The sequence below is a fragment of the Oncorhynchus mykiss genome, chromosome 11 (assembly GCF_057628025.1).
Source record: "Oncorhynchus mykiss isolate SJ-2025 chromosome 11, ASM5762802v1, whole genome shotgun sequence".
In the NCBI taxonomy this organism is placed as follows: Eukaryota; Metazoa; Chordata; class Actinopteri; order Salmoniformes; family Salmonidae; genus Oncorhynchus; species Oncorhynchus mykiss.
The window spans coordinates 36,186,889-36,208,715 of NC_143032.1; the positions used below are offsets into that span (position 1 = coordinate 36,186,889).

Below are 21,827 nucleotides of genomic sequence, written 5' to 3' on the forward strand. Positions count from 1 at the left end.
CTGCAGATGTGGCCAAGGAAATAAATTGCAATGTCCGTACTGTGAGACGCCTAAGACAGCGTTACACCGAGGCCTGTACTCTGGAGCGGGATCGATTTGTAGTGGAGGGTCCATCATGGTGGGGCGGTGTGTCACAGCGTCATCAGACTGAGCTTGTTGTCATTGCAGGCAATCTCAACGCTGTGCATTACAGGGAAGACATCCTCCTTCCTAATGTGGTACCCTTCCTGCAGGCTCATTCTGTCATGACCCTCTAGCATGACAATGCCACAAGCCATACTGCTTGTTCTGTGCGTGATTTCCTGCAAGACAGGAATGTCAGTGTTCTGCCATTGCCAGCGAAGAGCACGGATCTCAATCCCATTGAGCACGTCTGGGACCTGTTGGATCGGAGGGTGGCGTCTAGGGCCATTCCCCCCAGAAATGTCCAGGAACTTGCAGGTGCCTTGGTGGAAGAGTGGCGTAACAGCTCACAGCAAGAACGGGCAAATCTGGTGCAGTCCAAGAGGAGATGCACTGCAGTACAGAATGCAGCTGGTGTCCACACCAGATACTGACTGTTACTTTTGATTTTGACACCCCCTTTGTTCAGGGACACGTTATTCCATTTCTGTTAGTCACATGTCTGTGGAACTTCTTTTGTCTCAGTTGTTGAATCTTGTTATGTTCATACACATATTTACACATGTTAAGTTTGCTGAAAATAAACACAGTTGACAGTGAGAGGATGTTTCTTTTTTTGCTGAGTTTTATATATATATTTATTAATCACAGCCCCCGTCCCTGCCGGAGGCCTTTTGCCTTTTGGTAGGCCATCATTGTAAATAAGAATTTGTTCTTAACTGACTTGCCAGGTGAAATAAAGGTACAAATAAATAAGTAATAATAATTATGTTTGCTGTTCCTTTGGCCTATGACAAGGGGGTGGGGCTCAACTAGTGTAGAAGTGTTGAAAATGGCTTAACTATAATCACTCTATTTTTGTATATGTTTTGTGAAATTCGAGTTTTAATATAATTAAAATCGTGTCACCAAATCAACGTTATCTTACTCATGATTAGGCACAGGAAGATGCATTTATTTTCTCCGTATTTGGGCATATGTCAAGAATGTCTTTTGAGAAAACACCATTACCTCGTGGGGGTTTACCAAAGTAAAAATGTAATGATTTACGAGCATTTACATAAACTATGTATAGTCAAAGCTAAAAAAAAACATTAAAGACATATCTAAATATATATTTTATTGTACGGTGCAAAATATAATTGAATACAAATAAAATGATTTAGACATTGTAAAGTCCTCCCCATATCCCGAAGTTGGTTTGGCCTGCATTTCCTGTGCGAAACCATTATTAGGAAGTTAGGGCGGTGGTTGAGAGAGAGGGCAGCCTGACTATCCAATTTTTCGCAATTAGGTAGGTCTTATATATGCTTATTTGAACGTAAGAAGTATTATTTCACTTGTTAATTTCATGCTACTTTTGAACTGCCAGTTATATAGCTTAAAATGTCGAAGCTACACGTGTGTTACTATCAATGTATGTGTTTTCTGGCTGATTTAGCTAGCGGGGTTAGCAAGCTAGCTATATTGGCTTGTTAGCTGCCAAAATTACAGTATTTCCTGCATGGGGAGAAATTAACATTTCGTTCTAACTAGCACATTTATCGTTTTAAATTACATAACAGACCGTACGGTAGCTGGGTAAGTATTATTATAACGACGCAAATGTGTACCAAAACCAAGTAACTAGCGTAGCGGACGTCCTGGGATTCGTAATGTTATCTCAACAATGTCGCTAACGTCACCAGTGTGTTACGACCCGCGTGAACAGTGGAATCGGTGTTTGCCTTCAAAATAAAAGTTCCACATTGAAACTGATGCAAACGGATAAAAATTGTGGAATCGTGACACAATTGGACTTGCTCATACTACCTACCCAAGGTTGGCATGTTAAGTTCAACAAGCTACCGTTAGTTTGACCCCATAAAATAAAACCTGAAATCGCGCTGTGGGTGTATTTTAATTCAGAGTTGCATTGAGGTCATACTTTTATGCACTGTACAGTCTGTGTTGTGCACCTATGAAATGGGTCATCAGCCTACTAGGTGACACTCAAGGAACACAACTATAGAGTTTACGCACATGTTAGCGTCTTGGCTCTTATAGCCGGACATTGACTGTGGAATGCACATTGGTTGACTGAGCTTAATTTAGCTGATTTCAGTCCCACAAGAGTTAAGATGCAAATACTTGTGGAAACCCTACATAGTTCTGAGTAGGGTGATAACCAATTTCATGGGTGCACATAGGTTAGGGTGTACATCGCAATATTGTTCCATACACATAAGCTGACTGGGGTACTTCAGGATTTCTGCAATGGGTCAGATTAACTTGTGGATTCCAATTTTATGTCGGTCCAGTATGAAGGAAGTTGGCATTTGCTCATGAAACTACCTCTTAACTAGTGTTAGCGCAATGACTGAAAGTCCATGGGTATCTGCTAGCATGACTTCCAGTGGCTGTTTCAGAGTCCGGCAATAAGAGCTAAGACGCTAATATTTGTGTAAAATCTACAAAGTTGTGTTCTGTCACTGGGTAGGCTGATACCCCATTTCATTGGAGAACAATTCATAGGTTAGTCTGTAGAGTGCTTATAAGTATGCCCCCAATGAAATTCTGTATTCAAATGCAGTGGGACTAGATCATGATTTCATTTTTGTCAAATTATAACTATCTATAACGTTCAAACCTTGTTTGGCGTTATCTAGTCCTATTGTGGCATGATCAGTTGTGGCTGTTTGCATCAGTTTCAATGGGTGTCTTTTATTTTGAAGGCTAACTGCAGATTCCAGTATTGTTGTTCATGCTAATGTTGTTCAGGACAAGTCCTAACGTCAGCTGTCTATCTGTCGCATATTGCTCAGTCATTCCAAATTTGTGTAAATTGATATTTGTGCTTAATGTTAATTTCTACGATACTACTACCTACATTACTTTAGGTTGTGCAAGTATTAACAGCTGGCAGCAGTTTTTGGCCCCATATTTGACGTAGCCCTAACTTGGCATGAGATTTTTTTTCCCCTTAAGTTATTTCTCAAAATATTATATAGAATGTTAATGATGCCTAGACTGTCACTAGATTTCTCACCTACCCTCAATAGAAAAGGATATGTGGTCTTGGAAAGAACTTCAGCCTGAATTCAGTCCCCCTATCATTGTTCAACCTCAAATTAGGTCACTGAATCGGTTTTATCCAGCTGTGTTGCCATAATAGTGAATCAATGGCATGGACCACTGGCTCCCTTTTACTTGCTAGGAAGGGAGGCATATTCGAGGCAGGGGCCTTCTAACTCTTCGAATAAGACGGTGTTGAACTTGCCTGAAAAGGGAATTCTCACATCTGTAGTTTTTCTTATCCTGTGCAAAGGGAACAGCTAGAAACAACCTTCACAGCAGTAGAACATTTCCATTTATAGCACAGTGAGGACACATCTCCGGGGAATAATTTGCGAGAGTCCGACTTAGATTAGCCCATAGCCACAAAGCTGGGCATGACTAGTCAAATCTTATTTTGGGTAATGACATGAGCCAGGTTCCCTGTTTGTTTTTGTAGACCCTTATGTATCCTCAAATGTTAATGTCCCTAGAATTGAACTTCATTGACATCACACTATTTATAAGTCTGATTGAAAGGGTAAGTCACTTTTTAGGATTTTACACATCTGGTGCTGTGTTCTTATTCAGGAATATTCTCTTTTCAGCCTCGCAGGTAAACACACAAAACAGCCAAAATGTCGAGCAAAAGGGCCAAGGGAAAGACCACCAAGAAGCGTCCCCAGCGCGCTACCAGCAATGTGTTCGCCATGTTCGACCAGTCTCAGATCCAGGAGTTCAAAGAGGCCTTCAACATGATCGACCAGAACCGCGACGGGTTTGTCGACAAGGAGGACCTGCATGACATGCTTGCCTCACTAGGTGTGTCTCTGAAGCCCTTAGCTGAGCTGAAATCTGTCCATGGTTTTCTCTTGAACATTGAGTGAATTAATGTGAAACTGAGGCACTGGATGATTTGTGATATCTCTTGAGTGTGCTTGTGTTGGACTCCCTTTTAAATGATTGCATATCTCTTTTGTTCAATGCTTAGCGTTAAACTTTGTATTGTTTGTGGACCCAGTCCGTCTTGCTGAAAGGGTTTAGGTTATGTGAGGTGATGCAGTATATTTACCCCCAGGCTAAGGTTGGGTTTGTCTCCCACCTGGTAAGTTGGTTTTAGAAGAGGCATTCCATTGAAACAGTCGTGCATTCACAAAGAACATGCATTTGTCCAACATTCCCTACTACCCTGTTACCATTGTTTTATAGGATTGAAACAATTTATGCTGATATTATTGTAAAACTAACAGGGAGTTGAATACAATCTGTTCTAATGTGGCACTGTTTGTTCTTTAGGGAAGAACCCGACTGATGACTACCTGGAGGCTATGATGACTGAAGCGCCTGGGCCCATCAACTTCACCATGTTCCTCACCATGTTTGGAGAGAAGCTCAACGGCACAGATCCTGAGGATGTCATCAGAAACGCTTTTGCCTGCTTCGACGAAGAAGGCACAGGTAAGCCTATAACAAATCATTGGGTTTTTCTTCAAGGAATTATTCCAAGTGGAAAGGAATTTTGTCAGTGTCGGCCTGTATTGATTCATACTGTTGTAGACTGATAATGGATGCTGTAGTTGTGTAGAGAACTTAAGTTTTATTAGTCCTGGTCTATCAAAATGCTAAGTTGCAAGTTCCTTCTCGACAATGCAACAATGACAAGTAAATGGCAGTAGAATAAAGTGTAAGTTACACAGGAAGGTGCCATTTATAGTCCAATATTTTCACGTGTAGTGGGGGGCTAGTGTGTAAATTGAGCAGTATAATTGGTCTCGTGGCAGTTGTGGTGTGTAGCATGAGTGTGCGTGCTAAGGTGCAGAGAATCAGAGCAGGTGCTCAGTCCGGTTCAAGTGCTCAGCATTAGGCTTGTGGATAGAAGCTCGCTGAGCCTGTTGGTATCAGACGTCATTCTTAGATGCCATCTGCCTGACCGGTAAGGGTGAGAATGTGTTTGTGGGGTTCTTGATGAAGATACAATTCCTGAGGAGTCTCTGTCTTAGCTGCATAGACTGGATTTTTGGGCTGTCCCAGTAACATCGGGTCCGGTGGGTAAACCATGACTCCCAGGGGTTTATTCCCAAAATGATTAAACCAGAGGTGTATACTATGAAGCAAGCTAGATTTACTCAGGATTTTATAAAGCTAGCCAGCTTCAGTTAGCTACACATTCCAGGTCAGTGTTCAGCCATACTACAATGGATGAGCAATATCCATTGTACTATGGCTGAAGCCTGACCTGAAATTCTTGTATTTCTAGCAGGCTTGTAATGAATTGCGGGTGCATGTTGCACATGGCTAGTCGAACACCAAACTCTTCATTGAGACAATGTTGAAACATAAATCCATGGGCCACTGTCATTTTAATTTGTGCTGATTTCAAAATGACAGACGGCTATGGTGTTAAATGGGCTTGTAGAATTGCTGTGTTTATTACTTAATGCTGTCTTTGGTGTGCTTTTTCCCACTCCTTTCGCTCCTATCTGTGGAACACGTTGTGGCCATAGACATATCTATAGATGGGTTTGGAACCTCCAACCCTAGCAATTTTAATAAAACTACCCATGGCTGCCAGTCTTGATTTGAATGGGAACTGCCATCGATGGGTTATGTCTATGGTTGGTTGGTTGTCAGTTATCATTTCGCACATTTCTAAATACAATAGTGTGGAAAAACAGTTTGGAATGCAAATGCTGCCATTCAATGTGTAATGGGTATTTTAACATAAATATTTGTTTACTTTCAATTGTAAATACTTTATTTATTTATTTGTCATATAAATTTACTAGGCTAAAAGGTGAGGGCTCGGGTCCATGCTTACAAATACACATTGGGCATTTTTGTTTTATTCCTTTAGTATCCCTACCCCGAAATTTAATTTCAGAATATCACCCTTGAGCGGGCTGTGGATTGTAAATACAGAAATATGCTTCTGTCAACTTCGATAAAATGTCTTGGTTAATGTTATTGTTTCATATTGGGTTGGCCAGATGCTTGGCATTTAAAAATAAATGTTGATGGGTTGGTTGTGAGTCAACAAATGAATAACCCATGCATCACCACCCGATGGGAGTAACCATGACATGGGCATTTTCGCATACCTGTCTCACTGCATCACCCTGTCTGTCCTCAGGTGTCATCCAGGAGGAATACCTCAGAGAGCTGCTGACCACAATGGGTGACCGCTTCACAGACGAGGAGGTGGACGAGCTCTTCAGGGAGGCACCCATTGACAAAAAGAGCAACTTCAACTATGTGGAGTTCACACGCATCCTAAAACACGGAGCCAAGGACAAGGATGATTAAGGCCACAGCCATGCCAGTCGTATTATGGTTTCTCTCTGACCCCTCTACTCTTTTACCCCCAGCTAGACCATCTTGCTGCATGTCTCAGCTCTAATAAATCCATGTTTAGCAAGGTGAAACAATGGCTTTGACTGTATCTGAGGTCCCATTTCAATACTGACAGATTTGCACATCTGTATTGAGAATTGTAGCGGGTGATGGTGAATTTGCAAAACAATGTACTTGTCTGTGACGTGAAATGGAAAATGCAACTCTGGAAGCAAGCTCCTATGCTACTCAAATGGTCTGGTCTAGCTGAATTTTTACATTTTATAATAAATATAAGCTTTAAATAAATGACTATCAACTTGTATATTGCTCTGTTATTTACCCTATTTAAATCATGAATTAACTGTTGAAATAATATGCTATGTTTAGTAAGCTGATGATTCCCTTCCTCCTGTGCTGGTATGTTATTTCCCAACAAGGAATTTTCTCAGTCATTACCCTTTCCACCTAGCGTGTGTGGACGTGTCGAAGAGGGTTACAGTGACGGGTTAGTTTGAAATTCCTAGATAATACTAAAATCGGTTAACTTTATATACAGCCATCTTAAAGATGGCAACCACACATTTCAGAGGAATATCTAGGAAAAAGGATTGGCCAAAGATCCAAATTAAACTGCCTGTGTAAATGCAGCCTGGATGTTATCTAGATACTAAACTAATGTATCAGATCCTCATCATCAGTTAATTTTTTTAAATTCCTAAAGATGCACAGAGCAGCAGTCAATCATCTGGCACTGTTACAGCAAAGACCAAACCAGACTGTAACATTTGCTTTATTAACAATCATTACTGCTTGCACTTAACTGTTTTGACAATTTTGTTGCCATATTTAGTGACATTTACATTAACTTTCTCACACATATTCTAACTTCAGTGAGTGTTTAACTCTGGCGTTGTAGTGCCCCCTAGTGGCTTAGTGAAAAATGTTAAGTTAAAGGGGCCAATCACTACTGAGCACCTTCATTACAGAACCACGCTGGACCGGTGGCTAGATCTTACACGTGTTTTGCAGCATCACCTGTTTATGGGTTGCACTGTAAAAGCTGACATTTGTATTAATTTTGTAACAGTATGGCTAGGTCATGGTATGTTTAGTCATATGTTGCTTGTGGTTTGATCACCAGCAAGCAAAGGTTAATTAACATCAAAATGAATGGGGCATTCCATGAACCTGTGTTTATGGAAAACACTTGACTCCAATATAAATATTTCACATCACCATAGTTTTTTACTGTAGTGATTCTGGTAACTAAACTAAAAGAGTTGCACACTATCTCCCAGTAATTTATTGGGTAAAAGAACAATGTTTTGGCCTCACTGTGCCTTCAGGGTGTTCTGGTAACTAACAGGGCTTTGAAGGTTCATCTTTTCTCATACTCATGCAGGTTGGAACCACCTGGTGAGTCCTGGAACAGAACCATGGCTTTAAAGGTGATCCAGAGGCTTCAGTTACTCGGGCAGACAAGGGCACACCTCAGTCCTCCAGGTGGGCTGGGTCGCATCTCCAGACTTCTGTGTGCTCTCGTAGGGGAGCCCCTGTGTGTGGCGTACCTTTGGACCTCGGCGGATCGCTGTATCCAGAGACCGCTGGCAGACTCAGTCAGCCAGCTTGTATGAGTTAGTCCACCATTGCCAAGGACTCTTTCTACGCCACTGGGTCAGTCGGCCAGCTGCACCGACCCACTGTCGCAGAAGAGAAAGCCTTCCTGGACCGCCTTGGCAGTTGCTCTTCCTCCAGACAGGTCCTGCACTCCTCTGCACTGTGGCGATCACGTCTGACACTATGGCAGCCTTGCACCGCGTGGCTGACCCAGAAGGACCCTTCAGTGTGCTGTGCTGCCAGCTAGAGTAGGCGTCTGAAGGAGACCGGGCTGGTTTCTGCCCTGCTGGCCTGCACATACCTCTACGTGGACCCCTGGAGCAGGCTGGCGGTGAGGCTGGTATCAGAGTGCCAGGAGCGGCTGGATGGGAGCCAGATGAGCGTGGGACAGCTGTGCACTTTTGGCCAGGCACTGTTGGCCCTGGAGGGCCCGGGCTGTGGGATGCTGGAGCAGGTACAGAGGCAGGAGCCAGGCCAGTGGAGCCTAGCAGAGCTCACTGCTGTATACTGACTGCTGCAGGCAGGAGTAGGAGAGGAGGGCAGCTACCAGGACCTCCTAAACGCTACGCACACTCCTTCTTGGTGGAGGTCATGGAGAGACACGTGCTTTAGATGGCTTTTACTTCCCACCCAGACAGTTACCAAGGTGATGCAGTACTCCTCAACCTGCTGCACTCCTACATCCTGGTAGAGAGGTTCCCTGTCAACTTTGTGTCCAAGGTCTTCAACCTCTACTTCCTCCAGAAATTACAAGGTACTCTCATTGATAAGCCCACAGGGCAATTCCACTGTAACGGAATTATGCTGAGACTCACTTTAAAATGTATACCAAACAAAAACCACTGATTTCAAAGTTTAACAAACAATACTACTTTATGCACAATGACTACTTTGAACAATTTACACATTAAATGAAATAAAAAAATATTTAAAGTTTGATAACATAATTACGGTAAAATCAATTTTATTCTGTTACCAAACTGTATCTGCACAGTTCTTCCTGTAAATGTGTTTGTGTAAAAATGTCTGGAAATTGATAAAAGCTAGTCATTGTGCATAGTTATATGGTTTGTTAAACATTGAAAGAAATGTTTTTGTTTGGTATGTTTTTTTTGTGTTGTACCCTTTTTCTCCCAATTTCAATTACAATCTTGTCTCATTGCTGCAACTCCTCATTGGGCTGGGGGCGAGGCAAAAGTCGAGTCATGCGTGCTCCAAAACATGACCCGTCAAACCGCGCTCCTTAACACCCGCTTAACCCGGGATTTCACTTATATCATAATTTGTATAATTCCAGCAGATCAGAAGTTTACATACACTAAGTTGACTGTGCCTTTAAACAGCTTGGAAAATTCCAGAACATTATAATGGCTTTAGAAGCTTCTGATAGGCTAATTGACATCATTTGAGTCAATTGAAGGTGTACCTGTGGATGTATTTCAAGGCCTACCTTTTTGCTTGACATCATGGGAAAATCAAAAGAAATCAGCCAAGACCTCAGAAAACAATTGTAGACCACCACAAGTCTGGTTCATCCTTGGGAACAATTTCCAAATGCCTGAATGTACCACGTTCATCTGTACAAACAATAGTGTGTAAGTATAAACACCATGGGAACACGCAGCTGTCATACCTCTCAGGAAGGAGATGCGTTCTGTCTCCTAGAGATGATTGTACTTTGGTGCGAAAAGTCCTATATCGACATAACCTGAAAGGCCACTCAGCAAGGAAGAAGCCACTGCTCCAAAGCCGCCATAAAAAAGCCAGACTACGGTTTGCAACTGCACATGGGGACAAAGATCGTACTTTTTTGGAGAAATGTCCTCTGGTCTGATGAAACAAAAATAGAACTGTTTGGCCATAATGACCATTGTTATGTTTGGAGGAAAAAGGGGGAGGCTTGCAAGTCGAAGAACACCATTCCAACCATGAAGCACGGGGGTGGCAGCATCATCATGTTGTGTGGGTGCTTTGCTGCAGGAAGGACTGGTGCACTTCACAAAATAGTTGACATCATGAGGGAGGAAAATTATGTGGATTTATTGAAGCAACATCTCAAGACATCAGTCAAGAAGTTAAAGCTTGATCGCAAATGGGTCTTCCAAATGGACAGTTGTGGCAAAATGGCGTAAGGACAACAAAGTCAAGGTATTGAAGTGGCCATCACAAAGTCCTGACCTCAATCCTATAGAAAATTTGTGGGCAGAACTGAAAAGGCGTGTGCAAGCAAGGAGGCTTACATACCTGACTCAGTTACACCAGCTCTGTCAGGAGGAATGGGCCAAAATTCACCCAACTTATTGTGGGAAGCTTGTGGAAGGCTACCCGAAACATTTGACCCAAGTTAAACAATTTAAAGGCAATGCCACCAAATACTAATTGAGTGTATGTAACCTTCTGACCCACTGGGAATGTGATGAAAGAAATAAAAGCTGAAAGAAATAATTATCTCTACTATTATTCTGACATTTCACATTCTTAAAATAAAGTGGTGATCCTAACTGACCTAAGACGGGGAATGTTTACTAGGGTTAAATGTCAGGAATTGTGAAAAACTGAGTTTAAATGTATTTGGCTAAGGTGTATGTAAACCTCCGACTTCAACTGTATATGATAGCATTGCCACTTCTGCTCAACTGCAGTGTTGCAATCCTAGCTCACTATCCTCTGATTCACCTTTAACACCCTGTATTAACCCCAGGGTCCAAGGCTCCTTCCTATGTACCGTGTCAAGTTTTTCCTCACTCCTGGTCGGTCTCTGGAGATGCCGGTTGACAGACACCTCTACCACTATGTGAAAACTGGACTAGTGGATCTACTAGGGGCCCGTGCTTACTTCACTTCCAGAGTTCTCACTCCATACTGCTACACACTAGGTAATGCAGACAGCACATTTTAAGATACAACACATGTAACCTTTAATTCTATGCTTCAGACAATGTTATGGTTATACCTATACTGAAAATAAAGGTGCAAAGACAAATCCGGCCCCTATGTTTGTTTCAGATGTGGAAATAAAGCTGGATGAGGATGGATATGTATTGCCTGCCAGTGACATCGACGATATCTTCAAGAGGTAAAAACAATGTATTTTTCCACATTTTGTTACATTACAGCCTTACTCTAAAATGTATTCGTTTTTTTCCTTTATCAATCTACACTCAATATCCCATAATGACAAAGCAGTACATTGTTGAAGCACCTTTGGCAGCCTCAAGTCTTCTTGGGTATGATGCTACAAGCTTGGCAGACCTATATTTGGGGAGTTTCTCCCATTCTTCACTGCAGATCCTCTCAAGCTCTGTCAGGTTGGATGGGGAGAGTCGCTGCACAGCTATTTTCAGGTCTCTCCAGAGATGTTCAATCGGGTTAAAGTCCGGGCTCTGGCTGGGCCACTCAAGGACATTCAGAGACTTGTCCTGAAGCCACTCCTGCGTTGTCTTGGCTGTGTGCTTAGGGTCATTGTCCTGTTGGAAGGTGAACCTTCACCCTAGTCTGAGGTTCTGGAGCAGGTTTTCATCAAGGATCTCTCTGTACTTTGCTTCGTTCATCTTTGCCTCGATCCTGACTAGTCTCCCAGTCCATGCCGCTGAAAAACATCCCCACTGCATGATGCTGCCACAACCATGCTTCACCATGGTTGTGGCATCCGACCAAAGAATCTTGTTTCTGATGGTCTGAGAGTCTTTAGGTACCTTTTGGATAACTCCAAGTGGGCTGTCATGTGCCTTTTACTGAGGAGTGGCTTCCGTCTGGCCACTCTACCATAAAGGCCTGATTGGTGGTGCTACAGGGATGTTTGTCCTTCTGGAAGGTTCTTCCATCTCCACAGAGGAACTCTGGAGCTCTGTCAGTGTGACCATTGGGTTCTTGGTCACCTCCCTGACCAAGGCTCTTCTCCCCCGATTGCTCAGTTTGGCCGGGCGGCCAGCTCTAGGAAGAGTCTTGGTGGTTCCAAACTTCTTCCATTTAAGAATGATTGATGCCACGGTGGTTTTGGGGACCTTCCAATGCTGCAGAAATGTTTTGGTTCCCTTCCCTAGATCTGTGCCTCAACACAATCCTGTCTCGGAGCTCTAGGACAATTCCTTCGACCTCATGGCTTGGTTATTGCCGCAGATGGACTCCAATTGAGTTGTAGAAACATTTCAAGGATGATCAATGGAAAGAGGATGCACCTGAGCTCAATTTCAAGTCTCATAGCAAAGGGTCTGAATTCCCTGTGTGAATAAGGTACAGTGCCTTGCGAAAGTATTCGGCCCCCTTGAACTTTAAGACCTTTTGCCACATTTCAGGCTTCAAACATAAAGATATAAAACTGTATTTTTTTGTGAAGAATCAACAACAAGTGGGACACAATCATGAAGTGGAACGACATTTATTGGATATTTCAAACTTTTTTAACAAATCAAAAACTGAAAAATTGGGCGTGCAAAACTTTTCAGCCCCCTTAAGTTAATACTTTGTAGCGCCATCTTTTGCTGCGATTACAGCTGTAAGTCGCTTGGGGTATGTCTCTATCAGTTTTGCACATCGAGAGACTGACATTTTTTCCCATTCCTCCTTGCAAAACAGCTCGAGCTCAGTGAGGTTGGATGGAGAGCATTTGTGAACAGCAGTTTTCAGTTCTTTCCACAGATTCTCGATTGGATTCAGGTCTGGACTTTGACTTGGCCATTCTAACACCTGGATATGTTTATTTTTGAACCATTCCATTGTAGATTTTGCTTTATGTTTTGGATCATTGTCTTGTTGGAAGACAAATCTCCGTCCCAGTCTCAGGTCTTTTGCAGACTCCATCAGGTTCTTCCAGAATGGTCCTGTATTTGGCTCCATCCATCTTCCCATCAATTTTAACCATCTTCCCTGTCCCTGCTGAAGAAAAGCAGGCTCAAACCATGATGCTGCCACCACCATGTTTGACAGTGGGGATGGTGTTCAGGGTGATGAGCTGTGTTGCTTTTACGCCAAACATAACGTTTTGCATTGTTGCCAAAAAGTTCAATTTTGGTTTCATCTGACCAGAGCACCTTCTTCCACATGTTTGGTGTGTCTCCCAGGTGGCTTGTGGCAAACTTTAAACGACACTTTTTATGGATATCTTTAAGAAATGGCTTTCTTCTTGCCACTCTTCCATAAAGGCCAGATTTGTGCAATATACGACTGATTGTTGTCCTATGGACAGAGTCTCCCACCTCAGCTGTAGATCTCTGCAGTTCATCCAGAGTGATCATGGGCCTCTTGGCTGCATCTCTGATCAGTCTTCTCCTTGTATGAGCTGAAAGTTTAGAGGGACGGCCAGGTCTTGGTAGATTTGCAGTGGTCTGATACTCCTTCCATTTCAATATTATCGCTAGCACAGTGCTCCTTGGGATGTTTAAAGCTTGGGAAATCTTTTTGTATCCAAATCCGGCTTTAAACTTCTTCACAACAGTATCTCGGACCTGCCTGGTGTGTTCCTTGTTCTTCATGATGCTCTCTGCGCTTTTAACGGACCTCTGAGACTATCACAGTGCAGGTGCATTTATACGGAGACTTGATTACACACAGGTGGATTGTATTTATCATCATTAGTCATTTAGGTCAACATTGGATCATTCAGAGATCCTCACTGAACTTCTGGAGAGAGTTCGCTGCACTGAAAGTAAAGGGGCTGAATAATTTTGCACGCCCAATTTTTCAGTTTTTGATTTGTTAAAAAAGTTTGAAATACCCAATAAATGTCGTTCCACTTCATGATTGTGTCCCACTTGTTGTTGATTCTTCACAAAAAAATACAGTTTTATATCTTTATGTTTGAAGCCTGAAATGTGGCAAAAGGTCGCAAAGTTCAAGGGGGCCGAATACTTTCGCAAGGCACTGTATATTTTTTTTATATTTGCAAAGAAATCTGAACGTGTTTTTACTTTGTCATTATGGGGTACTGTGTGTAGATTGATGAGAAAATAATTTCATCCATTTTAGAATAAGGCTGTAACGTAACAAAATGTGGAAAAGTCAAGGGGCCTGAATACTTTCCGAATGCACTATAGGTGATACAATTGTTCTACTATAGCTATTTTATTCAGGCCCATGCGCTCTGTTATTTTGTTGTGTCCTTACAGGATAGCCACAAGAGGTTTACTGTGAACACAAGACAGTTGCTGGGAAAAGAGGCCATGAGGCTTCTGGGATATGAAGTTGTTCAGGTCGGAAATGCATGCTGCAACCCTCAATACCCCATTTCACTGATGATTTGATCTTTTTGAGTGTTCTGTCTGCTGTAAATTCTGATTTCAGCCCCTTTGCTCGTGTTCTGCCTGTCTCTAGGCATCTACTCTTTCAAAAAAGAGCAAGTCTGTATTCATTTGGATCTACTCTTTGCTCTCAGTGCTCCATCTGTAACTAATAGAAGTCTGTTTTTGTAGATTTCTTACTATGAATTTGAGAAGCTTCGGAACAAGACAGAGGTTGTTGAACATCTTCACAAGAATATCTTTCCCCTCAGCTACAGGTTCAAAGAAGGCCTTTGTTGCTGTCATACAACTATAACACTGTGCGCTATACAGTTTGGGCACTGTTTTTCTCATCTCAAAGTGCCACATTGTCCAACATTTCTACCTGAAGAGAAAGCAGAAAGTCAAGAAATCATGTATTTATAGCTTTTGAGTAATTGTAATTCTACACACTACTAGTGTTCTATTGTATAGTGAAATTACTTAGTCTTCTCTATAATCCACCATGATGGACCACCACAATTTGAAATATATAATACATGTATATTTATTGGTAGTTGGCAATACAGTGCTGCAGTAGAAAGTTAGAACATCTAAATACCAAGAATCACCTTGGAGGGGGAAAAAAGTACATGTGTTCATACAAAGAACAATAATTTTGAACATAGCCAAGCATCACTATCAATGTTTGATTTATATTTTTGACATTATCAGTTATTCAATCAAGGTAACCTAATTAAGGCAAGTTGTTTTTCTCTGTCCACCACCATGCAATGCATGTCAGTCGGATATACACTGAGTATACAAAGCAGCCTCTTTCATGGTGAATCCAGGGAGGAGAGGTTGAAGAATGATTTATTTTGGGGGGGGGGGGGGGATTGGGTATGTGGAGGGGGCACGCAATTCAATATTAGGAAGGTGTTCCTAATATTTGGTATACTCAGTGTATATGTTGTAAAAAGGCTATACATTAAAAACAAACAACAACAAAAAAGAGTTGGGAGTGTTGCCATTGGTTTCTGCCTGCTATTATGTAGCAGGGATCTGTGGCAGGCCAAATTCATCCACCAGAACTCCATCCTGTAAAACAGACAATAAATGACAATTTTGTAGGAAACTCCAGTTATATCTAAATGGGTGCAGAATGTGTCTTCATCCAATGTAATGTCCTAAAAACAAAAATGAACCCTTCGAACAATGCATCCGTCTTCTGTATTGACGAAACAGTGTCAGTTGTGATTGATTTTTAACACAATGCCCCAGTGAATTATTCAAGACTAAACTGGGTAAACATGAATACAGTGGTCAGAGAGAGAGAGAGATTTACCCGGTTTGGTGCCCTGTCACTGGGTATTCCCTCTGGGATGGAGGGGGCAGTGCTGGCCTCATCCAGGTAGGAGCTGTCATCATCAAGCAGGAGCTCATCTCCCAGGGCATCCAGCTCTGGGATCACACGCACACAGCCATTGATGCGCAGTTATTACATGCAGTCTATTGACATAAGGACTGCACTGACTGCTGTTGTATCACTGTGCTGAAGTAAACAGCACTTTACCTTGGCCAGGTTGCAGTTGTAAATGAGAACTTGTTCTCAACTAGCCTACCTGGTTAAATAAAAGGCAAAATAAAATAAAAAACAAAACTCTGTAGTGCGGTGGGAAATGATGAAATATTGACCTACAGCAATGTTCTAATATAGACCTATCCTGTACTGGAGCAACACCAACCGTGTACTGTCTCCCTTGTGGCTGTGTCATACTCTTACAGCACTGACCTGCTTCCAGGTCATCATCATCGATCTCTGGCGTCCCGTAGCTTCTGCTCATCGCCTCCTGCACCTCGTTGGCGTCCTCCATCATGTCCTCCAGCTGGTCTTGGAGATCCTGCATCAGGAAAACATGGAACTCTTAACCCAAACATCTCTCAATCACAATAGGCCATTCACGTTACCTGGATGAATTATGACCCAGATCAGATGGCTGAAATATGTTGAGTCTTTCAAGACAAGAGTCTGTAGTAAAACTACTGCACTTCTACGTTAGACCACCAAAAGGTGTTGTAGTGTATCAGGAATCGAAAAAGACAAATACCTCAATCTGATCGATCTTCACGTTCTTGTAGGCCGCCTTCATCTCTTTGGCTCCAATTTTCATGGCATCAACCTATAATGCAAAATCTGAGATTTTTAACCCAGAGAACAGCCTGGCATAACAACTACAGTAAATTGTGACTAGGTGCTACAATCAGTACATTACTGTGGCCCCTTACTGTTGTTTTTGTGTCTTTGAGAGTTTGGATTGTGTAGTTAGCCTGTTCCATGTTGAAAGACTGCTGTGTGAGGTTGTCTCTCTGGCCCTCGTACCTGAAAAACAAGATTGAAATGATCAATACAGATGTTTTTATGCGCTCATATCATGACGGTTTACTGCTACTTGATGTGGTTCATTAGGTTAATGTGATATGTGTCCTGATTGATTTGAGGTTATTGGTGCGTTGACAGACTCCCTTCATAAGTTACTCACATTCTTTTCTGCTTCAGTACCCTCATCGCCTTCTGCTTGACCATGTTCTGATGAAAACATTAACAGGAAACAATTCACGTGACATCAGACCTAGCTAGATACTGCTGAGAACAAGTGGGGCCATACTTCTGTATTGTTTTGTTCAAGAACAGCATTAGCCTACACGTGTAATAGAATGACTTAGGTAAACATATCTGTCTACTATCACAGCTCATCATCTGCTTCACTCAGGGTAGGATTAAATTTTACTTTTGAAGGGCCATCTCTCATCTTCTTCATCTGATCCTTGTACTTGACCAGTTCAACATCTAGTCTGGCAATCTTCTTGTCAATAGATTCCGCTCGCGAGTCAACCTTATTAAGAGAGAAAGAACGGGCACAAGTTAACCATGTAGACTGTTTTCATATTTCAATGATCTTGTAAGAGTCAAATCTTTGTATGTTGGTAACAGAAAAAGTTATTTGAATACATGTATTGGTAATTATAAAGATTTTTTTTTTTTTTTTAAACAATGTTATATTTTCCTTCAATCAATTTTTATTGTCAATAGCACTAGCTTAACACCTGATTTGGTCAAACATAAAACTGGTTGGAGCAGCACTTTTTTACCGTACATTAGAAACCAGCATCACCCTACTGAACTCCCTATTGACGATTGGTCATCTAGCTAATTAGCTAGCTAAGTCACTTGGACACTAAAAAACGCTAATGTTAAAACGCTAATCAAACTAACTTTCACGATAACATTAAGTAGCTAAAGAGTATTTTATGAGCTATAGGTCTTCAATGGGCTGTCACAACTTTCTCCCATTGTTGCTAGAACAATCAGCTGCCATTCAGTTAGTTAGCTAGCTAGCCAGCAAGCCAACTTATTTTGTTTGTCATTGACACTACTCTGTAAGTTATTTCCATATATACTTACATTCCCTATGCAGTCTGTGAGATTTGGTGGTGGTCCCTTCGGTTTTCCTCGGCCGAAAATACGGTTCATTTTGAAATAAATATCCAATAACTCAAAACAACAAAGAATCTACCTGAACGTCAGGGAAAATAAAGCAAACCCGGAAGCAACATAGAGCTGACGTCACATACTTCTTCTTCGAATTGGTTTCACAGCGGTTGGCATCCAATAAATGTTGCATTTCTGCCACCTACGAAACTGGTGTATAACGCCCTTATACTGCAGCATACGACAATTGATGCACTACTCTAACACTGGAAACCTAAACCTGCCTCTCTCGAACCGGACATTTCTGATTCCCAGCCCCATGGGCACCCCTACAATAGGCTGGACACATGAGATTTTTAACAACGCTTTTTTTTCTGATAAAAACGAGTTTATTGCACGCCCATTTTTCGCCTGGGAACACGTTATTGTGACCCACAGCTTTATCGATGGCTGGCGCAAAGCCATCAAACATTTTATGGTCATGGTTAAACATATTTTTTTCAGAAAAAGGTGTAAACCTGAATGTCCCTGTTCTCCCGAATACATTTTTAAATTAAGACCGAGGTTTTTTACGATTTGTTGTTTATAAATGGCTGCTGGATAATTTGATATGCACCGAAATATGTTTGTTCGTAGGCATCAAATTGAGCGAATGCTGCACAGGTTCACTGAGTTGCAAACCAAATGGACAGGTCCAGTTCCTTGATCTGTAGATCTGACGTAGTTGCTACCTAGCAAATGTCACGAATGAGTTATGTAGTACCCACAGAAGGCCACAGGGCGGAGCAAGAGCGCTATAAACCCATACTGTTTTTTTTTTACCTTAACCCCTAGCCCTAGGTATAACCTATTTTAGCCCTAACCCTGAATCCCAACCCTGACTTGTAACACAATGTAACAACAGTATTGCTTCAGTCCCTCTCCTCGCCCCAACCTGGGCCTGAACCAGGGATCCTCTGCACACAGACAACAGTCACCAGTCACCCTCGAAGCATACCCATCTCGCCACAAAAGCTGCGGCCCTTGCAGAGCAAGGGGAACAACTACTTCAAGGTCTCAGAGCGAGTGACGTCACAGATTGAAACGCTATTATAGCGCTGCACCACCGCCATTTCACATCGGTTACATATAGCTGTAATGGTCACCATTTTTCTAACCCTAAACCTAACTCTAACCTTGATTGACATAAAATAGCATGCAACAAAAGACTGTATGTCCCATGATTTTCTAAAATGGTCATTCATTACTTTACAGTTATACATATATCGTTATTGGTTTTGGGAGAGAGAAAAAAACGAAGGAAAAAGAAAACCGCCCACCTCTCTTTATAGTATCACTGATTTTTAATAAGCTTACGTATCGGCCTCACTGCCTTCCTAAGAGCTTTTGTGAATTTCTTAAAATTAGCACCCTTATGAAGACCTAGCCCCACCCACATTCGTTCCACGCATCGAAAGGCATAGGTGGTCTTTTGAATTTAGAGAGAGAAAAAAGCAGTTATTTAACCCCGGCCAAATAATCACTAGTCAGATGCGCAAACCTCAACTCTCATATACATGCATTATGTAAACATCTTAATATCTCATAGAACCGTAATAGAAAACACAAAAGACAGCCCTCGAAAACATTGTATCATGCAACCCTCGCAGATAACAAATTTACCTCAACATGCCCTTTGCTTGCGCGAGAAGGCAGAGGTGGTCGCTGCAACTGACAGCACAAGCTTTTGGCTTGGCTTGTTGAGCTGGCTTCTTGTGTGAGAAGGCAGAGTGGCTAGATCATGTTGGTTGATGAATTTGACAATGAACGTAATGGGATAATATGTTTCTCGACCAGTTGACTGAATTAATGTTCAGGATTATTGATAATAGTTATTGAAATATTAATCAAGTATCATTTCAAAACATGAGCATGAACATAGATAATTAACATGAATCATCATAGTAATTCACAGTAATCTGTTAAAATGCTGTTTCAGTCCTTTGTCTTGCATTAGCAGTGTGGAAAGGGCCAGACAAAAGTGTGTGCGGGAGTTTTTCCGTGAGAACAAAGAGGTGGGGAAGCTGGGGGGCTGTCAGGTATAGTGTGTAGTCAATAGCCGATTGGCCCGTGGCATTCGTTTTGCATAATGTAGGGTATATAGGGTAGCCGTACAGCAGGTGTCCCACAGGGGGCAGTTCTAAGCCCACTACTTTTTCTACTCTACATATCAGATATTTATTACCCTCCACCCACCATAGGCCAAGTCTCACAGTTTGCCGATGACCTCTGCTACTGGTCCAGCTCCAAATGTCCTCAACTTACTGCAAAAAAACTCCAGAAGTCTATTGAAATGATTGAGACATGGTCTAACATGTGGTGAGTAAAACTGAACCCACAAAAGACTCAATGGGTCCCCTTTACAAGAAGCACCAGCAAAAAAAACAGGAAGCCCACAGATCTCAAACTCTACGGTGAAACAATAAAAATAGAAAAATAAGCAAAATTCCTTGGAGTCACTTTCCAGAAGAACATGCACTGGATAATCCATATAGCGAACATAGAGAGGGAGGGACAAAAAAGACTAAACCACCTAAAAACGCTGTGTGGAAGAAAACATGGAGCCTCACCTCAGACAGTGCTGAAAGTCTACATCAGCTACATCCAATATCTCTTTGGATACGCCCTACCAGCCTGGATAACAGCTTCACCACAGCAGATGAATCGGCTACAGATCATCCAAAACATGGCAATAAAAATGGCTTACAGACAACCAAGATACATCAGCAATCACCACATTCACAGCATATCTGGACTCACATCAATCAACAATAGACAGTCAATCATTGGCCAGAAGTTCATCAACAGAGCCACTCACAACCCATCACTGAAGGAAGCTGTGGGACAGGCCAAATGGACCACAAATACACCCATGTCCATAATGCTGAAACTGACATAAAATATACATTAATAATAATAATAATAATACATGTATGTGTGTATAAAAGTGTGTAGATATATGTGAATGCATTCCTTAGCGCCTCCACCCCTCTCCCCCTGCACAGTTGTGAGCTATAATTGAATAAACACAACAAACTCATGTCGGAAAAGAAAAAAGGTGAAACCAATCTATGCCTGTTCTGATAAAAACCTTAGGGCATTTAGCCTCGGGGGATGCCTTGCTTGACAACACCCTCCTTCCTTGCTTCTTCCACCAATGCATTTGTTTTTATGGACAGAAAATAGTAGAAGCTCTGAGCTGTCCGATCAGGTCCATTGTCTGCAATGTTACACTTCAAACCAACAATTTATAGAATGCAAAACCAGAGATACGCCCCCCAAGTTCCTATTGGCTTTAGAGAGGCCTGGCGCTGACGCGTTGTCTCCAGAGGAGCCGGTGCAGGTATGTAGCCAAGTATTTGTTTTATGTAATCTCAATCTAGCCGTTCCTTTTGAATGACCTTCATGTTTTCCCCAACAGGACACAGTGTTTGTGTCCTTGCAGATTGAATGCTTCGAAACGTGCATTGCCTGATGCTCAGTGCTGGGTGCACCCTGGCACACCTCTGGAGCGAGCAACACATCAACAGTTGTACCATTTGCTATTGATTGTACATATTGGAGTAAACAACGTAGCTCAAGGCGATTCTCCTCACGACTTTATCAGGAGGATGCGGGAACTGATCATCAGAGTTAGGGAGTATCGGTATGAAGTAAGGTTTGCCGTGTGCTCCATTCTACCCCGGATGCTACCACTAAACATGTAGTTAAGGAAACAAATCGGGTTTTGGAGCATGAAAACGATGTTGTCATTTAGTTTAGGACTAATATATTATTTCTGAGGCACTCACAACCCAATCACACACTTTAAAGCAGTGACCGGCGTCATCTTAATTGTCACGGCAATGGTAGGCTTTTTTTTTTTTTTTTTGCAGCGTTTTTTGTTTCATTACACGAGGTAGGGTACTCAGGGCAGGTTTAGATAGTTTATTTATGTTATGAATTTTCTTTGCTTTTATTTTCTGATTTGCCTCAGATTTTTTATTTAACCTTAT

At 42.0% G+C, this 21,827-nt stretch overlaps 2 protein-coding genes and 1 pseudogene across 3 annotated transcripts; 2 read left to right on the forward strand and 1 right to left on the reverse strand.

Moving 5' to 3' along the window:
• The first annotated feature begins 1,364 nt into the window (after positions 1 to 1,364).
• On the forward strand, positions 1,365 to 6,796 carry mlrn (Myosin regulatory light chain 2, smooth muscle isoform). Its single transcript, NM_001160663.2, has 4 exons — positions 1,365 to 1,417; positions 3,765 to 3,978; positions 4,453 to 4,614; positions 6,287 to 6,796. Exons 2-4 carry the CDS (start codon positions 3,795 to 3,797, stop codon positions 6,457 to 6,459), a joined length of 519 nt encoding a protein of 172 aa, NP_001154135.1. The 5' UTR covers positions 1,365 to 1,417; positions 3,765 to 3,794; the 3' UTR covers positions 6,460 to 6,796.
• A 1,008-nt stretch (positions 6,797 to 7,804) lies between these two features.
• LOC110535012 (FAST kinase domain-containing protein 3, mitochondrial-like) lies at positions 7,805 to 10,939 on the forward strand (annotated as a pseudogene). The gene is made up of 2 exons (XR_016484459.1): positions 7,805 to 8,860; positions 10,808 to 10,939. The product of XR_016484459.1 is annotated as an FAST kinase domain-containing protein 3, mitochondrial-like (transcript).
• Positions 10,940 to 14,850: 3,911 nt separating this feature from the next.
• LOC110535627 (charged multivesicular body protein 5) lies at positions 14,851 to 18,241 on the reverse strand. Its single transcript, XM_036935361.2, has 8 exons — positions 17,767 to 18,241; positions 17,093 to 17,197; positions 16,844 to 16,890; positions 16,590 to 16,683; positions 16,412 to 16,483; positions 16,096 to 16,204; positions 15,649 to 15,764; positions 14,851 to 15,401 (listed from the first exon to the last, which is right to left on the reverse strand). Exons 1-8 carry the CDS (start codon positions 17,833 to 17,835, stop codon positions 15,351 to 15,353), a joined length of 663 nt encoding a protein of 220 aa, XP_036791256.1. The 5' UTR covers positions 17,836 to 18,241; the 3' UTR covers positions 14,851 to 15,350.
• Between the last annotated feature and the right edge of the window lie 3,586 nt (positions 18,242 to 21,827).